Raw genomic sequence first — 9,391 nt, 5'->3', positions numbered from 1 at the left:
ATATCCTAGGAGGAAAATTTTTATACAGAATATTGTAGCCATACTTGTGTTGTTCTCAAGAAACAGTATATTTTGCCTGTATCAATAATATAAGTTAAAAGAACTAGTATGCTCCTCATTAATAAACCACATGTCATAAAGGAATTCAGGAAAGACAAATTCAGTAAGATCTTTAGATTTTTTTAGTGTTAAAATGAGAGTGAAAGGGCATTTGTCGATACGAGCTTTCTGTTGTGCTTTATCAATTATAAAAAATTTAAATGTATTACAAGTTATATTTAAATGACCAGATTAAAAAATATATATAAAAAGTAGGAAGTTTCCTTTAATATGTGATGAGAGAAAATACAATTTAAAGGAAAGGTATCTTAAAAATTTTGAATTGGATAGATAAAGGATAATGTTGAGAATGACATGTTGAAAAGGAATGCTGTCCTACTCATTTTCAAAAAGAGTATTTCAACATCATGAAGTTCAATGCTATGAACGATAGGATATTATCCATATGCATACAAAGAAGATCTGTTAATACAACTACATGCCCAATCACTAAAACCAAAGAGGAGGAAATTAAGGAATTCTATCGAATTTTACAGTCTGAAATGGACTAAACATCCAATCAAGATATACTAAGAATAATCAGTGATTAGATTGCAAAAATAAAAGACTAATAGTTGGAAAATACAACCTTGGTAACACAAATGAGGCTGGTGGCCAAATAATCAAATTTTGTTTTATTAATGATCTAGTCTATAAAGAGGAGTGTGGCATCAGGATTGGAGAGAGACTCATCAATAACCTACATTATGCAGATGACACAACCTTGCTTGCTGAAAGTGAGGAGGACTTGAAGCACTTTTTGCTGAAGATCAAGAAACGAAGCCTTCAGTATGGATTGCATTTCAATATCAAGAAAATGCAAATTCATACCACTGGACCAATAGACAGCATCATCACGGATGGAGGAGATTCAAACTATTAACAGCTTCATCTTGCTTGTATCCACAATTAACACCCTTGGTACCAGTAGGCAGAAAATTAAGGAGATGCACTGAACTGGGAAAATCTGCAGTAGGGACCTCTCCAAATTATCGAGGAGTGATGATGTCAGTTTGAGGACTAAACTGCATCTGATTCAGGCCATGGTCTTTCCAATTACTTGCTATGCATCTGAGAGCTGGACAATGAATAAGGAGGACAGAAAAATTGATGCCTTTAAGCTGTGTTACTGGACGAGAGCACTGAACATCCCATGGACAGCCAAGAGAATGAACAGATATGTCTTGGAGAGGGTGCAGCTGGATTGCTCTTTGGAGACAAGACCTTACATACTTCAGACTGTTGCTAGAAGAGGCTATTACTTGGAGAAAGACATGATGCTGGGAAGGGTGGAGGGTCAGCAAAGGAGAAGACGACCCTCAACTAGGTGAATTGAAATGGTGACTGCTGCAATGGGCTCTTGTGTGTCAGGAAGTGTGAAGATGGCACAAAATCAAACAGGGTTCAGATCTTTTGTTTACAGGGTTGCTATGAGTTATACTTGATTCAAAGGGAACAACAAAACAACACTGCAAACAAGTCTTTTAAAAAACAAATGATGACTACCTGCGATATGCAGATGACACAACCCTGATTGTGGAAAGTGAGAAGGACCTGAAGCACCTGCTGCAGAGGGTCAAGGACTGCAGCCTCTAATATGGATTGAGGCTCAATGTCAAGAAGACAAAGATTCTCACCACTGGTCCAACTGGAAGCATCAGGATGGATGGTGAAGAGATTGAGATTGTTCACAGCTTTAGTTTGCTTGGCTCCACAGTCAACACTCTTGGCACCAGTAGCCAAGAAATTAAAAGACGTATTGTGATGGGAAAGTCTGCTGTTAGGAACCTCTAAAAAGTACTGAAGAGCAATGGTATCTCTCTGGAGACTAAGGTGCATCTGATACAGGCCATGGTCTTTGCAATCACTTGTTATGCATCAGAGAGTTGGACAATGATCAAGAATGGAAGGAGAATTGTTGGCTTTGAGCTGTGGTGCTGGAGAAGAGTATTGAATGTACCATGGATTGCTAGGAAAATAAACAGATTCATCCTGGAAAGGGACAAACGGGCTGGCTCCTTGGAGGCAAGAATTCTGAGGCTCCGTCTAACATACTTTGGACATGTTGTAAGGAGGGACCGGTACTTGGAGAGGGACATCATGCTTGGTAGGGTGGAGGGACAGCGCAGGAGGGGAAGGCCCTCTATGAGGTGGATTGATTCAGTGACTGGAGCAATTGGGATGGGTGTATCAGAGATGGTGCAATTGGCACAGGACAGAGCGGAGTTTAGGGCTGTTGTACATAGGGTCACTATGAGTCGCAAGTGTCTCGACAGCACATAACAACACCAACATGCATATGGACCTCACTTGGTGGACTACACAAGAATCAGACTAACTACATCTCTAGAAAAGACACTGGGGAAGTTTGATATCAGCAGTCAAAACTGGGTCAGCGGCTGACTTTGGACAGACTACCAACTACTCTATAAAATACCAAGAAAATAAAATTCTCACCATTGGACCAATAGGCTACATCAATAGGAAAAAAACTTAAAAGTTGTCATTGATTTAATTTTACTTGGAATCCACAGGCACATCTGCTCTCAAGGACTTTTTTAAAGTGCCAAGATGGATGGAGAAGAGATTGAGTTGTTAACAATTTCAGCTTACTTGGCTCCACTCTTGGCACCAGCAGTCAGAAAATCAAAAGGCAAATTGCATGGGGGAAGACTGCTAGCAGGGACCACTCCAGAGTGTTGAGGAGTAATGATGTCAATCTAGAGACTAAAGTGTGCCTAACCCAGTCATGGTCCTCGCAATTACATCTATGTATCAGAGAGCTGGACAATGACTAAGGATGACAGAAGAATTGAACCATTTGAGCAGTGGTGCTGGAGAAGAGTACTGAATGATGGACAATCAGGAGAACAAATATGTCTGTCTTGGAGAGGGTGAAACCAAGTTTCTTCTTGGAGGTAAGGATCTTGAAGCTCCATGTCACATACTTTGGGCACGTGGCCAGGCGGGACCAGTCCTTGCAGAGAGCTATCTTGCTTGGAAGGGTGGAAGAACAGTGGAGGAGAAGATGACCCCGGATTTTATGGATTAAGTATGTTGGGGTGAGTAAGACTGGTTAAGGATAGGGCAGAGTTCAGAGCTGTTGTACACAGAATTGCTATGAGTCACAGGTGATTCTATGGCAAGTAACAACAACAACAACAAAACTAGGATACATAATTTTAAAAACTACAGTGTCTGATCCAAATCATGGTATTTTCATTGCTTCATATGCATGTGAAAGTTTGACAATGAAAAAGGAAGATAGAAGAACTAAAGTCTTTGTATTATAGTGCTGGTGAAGAGCCCAAGGCTGTTAAAAGAACAAACAAATCTGTCCTGAAAGAAATATAACCATGGTGATATTCAGTAGCAAGGATAGTGAAAGTAATCTCACAAGCTTGAGCATGTTATTAAAAGAGGCTGGTCTTGAGTAAAAGACATCACACTGGGAAAGGTCAACAAAAGTGGACCGATCTTCAAGGAAATGGACTGACAGACTAACTGTACGAATGGGTTTGAGCATGGCAGAGATAGTGAGGATGGTTCCGGGCAAGGTCTCTATCAGCCAGAGTCAACATGATTGTACCTAACAACAACATCAGCCTATGAACTGGGTCAGGAACACGTTAAAAGTTTACACATTAGAGAAATATTCACAGAAATAAAGGTGTAAGCCATTCAAGTGCCAGAGACCAGCCTAAGTATTCTTTTAAGGAGTAGTAAACATTCTATGTTCTTCATATGAAGCTACACATCATGGATTACTTTATGAATAGAATTGTGTTAAACTAGATCTAATTAATAATCTTACGGCATAAACTCCGGTATTTACTCTTTTATCAAACATCTGAAGGTTACAATTATAATTATACCTACAGTGTAGTAGGTTGCTTGCTTAAAATGGCATTCCAACCATTTCCTTTGACTTTCAACATATAGTTGAGTCAGATTAATGATGCTAAGAATGTGAATCAGATAAATAGCACCTTTTAAGTGAGAAAATGCAAACAAGCTGTATGATTACTAATGAGGAGAATGATCAATTTTGTCATTCTGCCAGGCTTACCCTTAGCAGGTTTAGAGGCATAAAAATGGAAATTTCACCACCAGAAAGAAAGAAAGAAAGAGTACATTTTGTGACAATTTAGACCATAGAGTCTTGCCCGAGTCTGACTAGGACCTGGAACAGAGAAGCTGCAAGCAGTAGCAGAGTGACCATGTAAAATAGACCTAAAGTGGAGATGCTACCCCAACAGAGCCAAAACCAAGTCCCAGAGGACTCAGCTGGGAGGGTAAGGAGAAGCATAACTGGCAGTACTAAGAGAGTTTTGTAGAGAGCTTAGATGGTCTAGTCTGTAGGAAGTTAATGCAGCTAACCCAAAGGTAACATTTCTCCAGTGGTGTGAACACATACAAGTGACTCTTTGGCAAAAAGACAGGCCGTTTTCTCTCATGTAACTGATGGCCTCTGAAACTGGAGGACCAGCTTACAATGGAGTGTCAGAATAAAACCCTGTCAGAGGTCAGAAATTATCTGTATTATCAGCAAATAATAGTGACCAAATTGTGACAGATATAACATTTGAAATTGAGAACAAAAAATATTCTGCAAATAATAAGATAAGCAAATAAAATAAGAGACAGGCCTAAAAGGATATGAGAAGTTTGTAGGTATTCTTAAGGCTAGAGTGTAAGCAACCAATAATTAGTTTAAGAGATTCTTCTAAACAAAATGCAGAATGTTACAAGGAGTGATGGTTAAATTTATTTGTTAACTTGGTTAAGCAGTGATTATTGGTGGTTTGGATAATTTGGCTGGCTGCTTTCTGTAATAACTCAACTAATACACATAAATACGTGAAGAAAGTCAAGAATTGATATTAATTATAGATTTTCTTCCTCATCAAAAATTTTTAAGTGAAATGTTCTATTTCTGAAAAATATTATGGAAAGCTAAATAATAATTTTATACCTGGTAATATTTTAATTGCCCATTGAGTTCTTCCAGATGCTTGTCATACTCAATAATAAGAGGAGACAAAAACCTAAAGGAAAAAAAAACCCAGAATTAAAAAGATGGCAGATTTTTTCTCATCTCACTTAAGAAATGTGTAACAGATGAAACACACTAAAAATTTTGAGTTGTATTAAGTCTCTACCATACTTATTTTATGTTAGATCTGATTCTAGTAAACTATAAAGAAAAATTCCCGATTTTAAACAAAGTGTTCTAATACTATAGGAATACTGTAGGAAGTTATGCTAAATACAATTTAAAAAACATTTTCTGGGGTTTTAGTCTTACCTTTGGTCAATAATCGAGTTTTCTAACAAACCATCTCCATCTCCTTTGAAGACAGCTTCCTATAATAGAGAAAATGGCATCTGAGAAAGTGTTATATCATTCCAGCAAAACAATAACTATGGCTTAAAATCAAATACAATTTAAAATATTTAAACTTTTAAAATGGTAGTAATATAATTCAAAAAGAAAGAGAAAATGATAAATTCAATTGATTCTGATAATGTATTAGGTAAGTTTTAAATTGTATTTGAAGGAAAAAAAGATTCATGGCAAATTAGAAACAGGAAGCACTTTTTTGTTTTTAAAAATTCTATTATAGTTCAAATCAGCATGTTGGTTCATTTCAACTCCTTCACTGCCAAACCTGGGGGCAGGGACTGCTTCAGTCTCTCTGCCTCTTCTTTGTCTGTTATGATGGGGGTATAAAGGTACCTGCTGCACCAAACCTTAAACTTCACATTATCTTTATTTTTCTTGATCTTGACAGATCCTTTCACATAGTTGTGAGCAGAAAGTATTTGATTTCCTTAAATTTGAAAGTCATGGTGGCGAGGCGTGGAGGCGTGGAGGACTGTGTACAGTTAGTAGCTAAAAGTGAGGAGTATGGAAGAGCAGAAGGACTTTTCTTAATAAAGATTATCAGAAGTCTTTTAGCAAGTGTCATTCTCTTAATAGTTAAGCATTGCATTAAATTAAAAAATAATATAAGGTTTCTCATTATCATTGCTAAAATTAAACTTCCTATTGCAGTACTAATCAATGCAATATATTGTGGGATGGATCAGAAATTTAAAAGTTGAAAAAGATACAATACTATTAAATACTTATAGAAAATTTTATCACTCACTGTAGTGTTTAGAGTTTGCTGTTCAAAATGGTTTCCCAAGCCACTGACTTTGTCATGGATTGTTTAGGAATACATGAACAGAATATGTTAGCCTATCCACAAAAATATTGGCTAGTCTTGCCACATGCCACTAAATTGAGTAGATTCAATGCCAGATTTTGAGAATCTCACTGCCAGCAAAAAAGCAGCAAGAGGATACAGCATGGCTTTAGGGCCAGATATTCTTTTGCACCTACAGAAGAGCAGCAGCAGCAGTCAAAGCAGAAAACCAGAGACTCAACATGAGACAGCATTGACCTTGGGACGGCTTTCCCATGGAACTAGAGCTAAGAGGCTTTGCCCAAGTTTGCTGGAAGACAAGGGGATAAAAGGGGGGTTGTGTGTGAGTGTAGGGGTGTGTGTGTGTGTGTGTGTGTGTGTGTGCATATATGTTATAACTGGCAAGACTAAGAGCTTTGCAACACTAGCCTAAAGCCAAAAGGCTTAAGGCTGAAGTGCCTACCAACGCATTCTGGAAGCTTCTGACTGATTATATATTGCTGCCAAATTGAATTATAGCATTTTGCCTACCCTAACATGGTTCTGTGGGGTCTGTGAGCTATTGCAAGGAATTTCAGATTCAGTAGATCACTAAGATTGGTGTTGGAATTAGTAGGAAGAGATGTGGGACCATGAAGGGCATGTCTGACCTCACAGAGGTTAGTTTTAAGTTGTGGCTGTTGTTGATTAGGATAGTTTCTCCTTGTGGAGTTAACAGAAGTTGGATATCACCATACTCATGTTGCTCTTGCTCTTCTTACACGTACCTAAAAAATTCTGCATATTCTATTAGTTATCAAGAGCAATGAGAAAGAGTACTAAGTTATTAAATTGAAGATCAATACTGAAAAATAAGCAAATAATAACAAACTAGCTCTCAAAAATTTAAGTAATAATTAGAAAACAAGTTATTTTTTAAAACAAACTCTGATACACAGTCACTATAGAGAAAAAAAAAGTCAGCACTGAAAAATTTCAGGAAGTAGCATATGAATAAGAGCCAATGGTAATAAAGGAAGAGGTATAAGCTGCACTGAATGCACTGGCAAAAAAATAAAGCTCCACAAATTGATGGGATATAAACCAACATGTTTCAACTAACAGATCCAACCTGAGACAGGTTCACTAGTCTGTGCTGGGAAATTTGGAGGGTAGCTCCAAAATATTGTTGAAGATCATACAAAAATAAATAAAGTAATACATAAACAGGCACTGTTGAAGTCCAAGTGAGGTTTAGAAGAGGCTGCAGCACCAGGGATATCACTGCTAGATAAGATGCATCCTGGCTGAAAGCAGCAAATACCTGAATGTTTAACTGTGTTTCATTGACTATCCGTAGACATTTGACTGTGTGGATCATAACAAACTATGGCTAACAATGAAAAGAATGGGAATCCTAGAACACTACCTTGTGCTCATACTAAATCTATATCAAGATGCTGTTGTATGAATGGAACAAGGGAACACTGCATGGTTAAAAATCAGGAACAATATGCACCAGGGATGTAGCCTATCCTTTCTCCATACCTACTAAATGTGCATGCTGACAAATAATTCATGATACTGGACTCTATGAAGAGGAAGGTGGTGTCAGGACAGAAGGAAGACTCATCAACAATCTGCGTTATACAGATGAAAACAACCTTGGTTGCTTAAAGTGAGGGGACTTGAAACGCTTGTAGAAGATCAAGAACTACAGTCCTTAATGTGGATTATATCTCAATGTCAAGAAGACAAAAATCTTCACCACTGAGTCAATAGGCAACATCATGATAGATGGAGAAAGGATTGAAGTTATCAACGATTTCATGTTACTTGGTAACATGCAGTTACCAAGTCAACGTCCTTGGTACTAGCAGTCAGAAGATCAGGAGATGTGTTGCATTGGGCAAGTCTGATGTCAGGGATCTTTCTAAAATTCTAACGAGCAATGGTGTCAGTCTGAAGACTAAAGGGCACCTGATTCAGGCCATGCTCTTTTCAATCACTTGCTATGCATCTGTGAGCTGGATAAGGAATGAAGATGGTATAGGAATTCATGACTTTGAGCTATGCTGTTGGAAAAGAGTACTAAATATATCTCATGTACTGTAAAAAGAACCAACCGCTACATCTTGGAAAAAGTAAAGCCAGAATGCTTCTTAGAGGCAAAGATGGCAAAGCTTCACCTCATACTTTGGGCAGGTTGCTAGGAGAAGAATCCTTGGAAGGAGACATCCTGCTTGTAATAGGTGGAGGGTCAGGGAAAAAGAGGCAGACCCTCAATAAAATTGACACAGTGATTGTAGCACTGGCTCAAATGTGTCAGAAAGGATGAAAATGGCACAGGATAGAATAGGATTCAAGTCTATTTCCATCCATAGGGTCACCATGCATCATATTTGACTCAATGGGCATCTAACAACAAAAACAAAAATTCATTATTGAGAACATTTTTGTTTTAATCCCATTTTTATTTATGTATGGGTTCTTATGGCTTATTTACTCACTGTCTGGAGAATTACATATACACCTAAGTTGTTAAGTACCTGCTGATATTGCTATTTTAACAGTTTTAGTGATGTGTAGAAAGTTTATCTCACTACTACACTCTATTACAACTGTCATAAATATTTCCTTTACATATATTTAGAACTACATCATAGTATTTTTACTTTACCAAATAATTTATATAATGCAAAAGTATATTGTTATTTGCCATTAAGTTGCTTGCAACTCACAGTGACCCTATGTACAACAGCTTTGATACCAGCTCTATCCTGTGCCAATCTTATTATCTCTGACACCCCTATCCTTATTACCTCAGTCACTGAGTCAATCCATCTCACCCTGGATCTTCCTCTCTTGTGCTGTCCCTCCACTCTCCCAAGCATGATGTCCCTATCCAAAGACTAGTCATTCCTTGCAATATGTCCAAAGCACGTCAGACAGACCTTCAGAATCTTTGCCTCCAACGAGCAGCCCAGTTTCACCCTCTCTAGCTAAGAGATGCTGCCCTGGATGTGCTCACCAAGTTGTGCCAAGAAATCTGGAGAACAATCACTTGGCCAACTGACTGGAAGAGATCTATATTTGTTCCCATTCCAAAGAAGGGTGAC

General features: G+C 38.0%; 1 protein-coding gene across 1 annotated transcript in view; it reads right to left on the bottom strand.

Moving 5' to 3' along the window:
• The window catches only part of SCLT1 (sodium channel and clathrin linker 1), a 258,430-nt gene that overhangs the window by 222,445 nt on the left and 26,594 nt on the right, over positions 1-9,391 (bottom strand). Inside the window, exons 2-3 of the mRNA XM_006901160.1 lie at positions 5,408-5,466; positions 5,075-5,147 (exon numbers count right to left, since the gene is read on the bottom strand). Of these exons, the coding sequence (XP_006901222.1) occupies positions 5,075-5,147; positions 5,408-5,466 (132 nt within the window). The remainder of the gene's footprint in view (positions 1-5,074; positions 5,148-5,407; positions 5,467-9,391) is intronic.

Source organism: Elephantulus edwardii, unplaced genomic scaffold (assembly GCF_000299155.1).
Source record: "Elephantulus edwardii isolate Elephantulus edwardi_28Jun2011 unplaced genomic scaffold, EleEdw1.0 scaffold00311, whole genome shotgun sequence".
Classification (NCBI taxonomy): domain Eukaryota; kingdom Metazoa; phylum Chordata; class Mammalia; order Macroscelidea; family Macroscelididae; genus Elephantulus; species Elephantulus edwardii.
The sequence above is the reverse complement of the archived record's forward strand: the minus strand, read 5'-3'. Positions and strand labels throughout refer to the sequence as shown.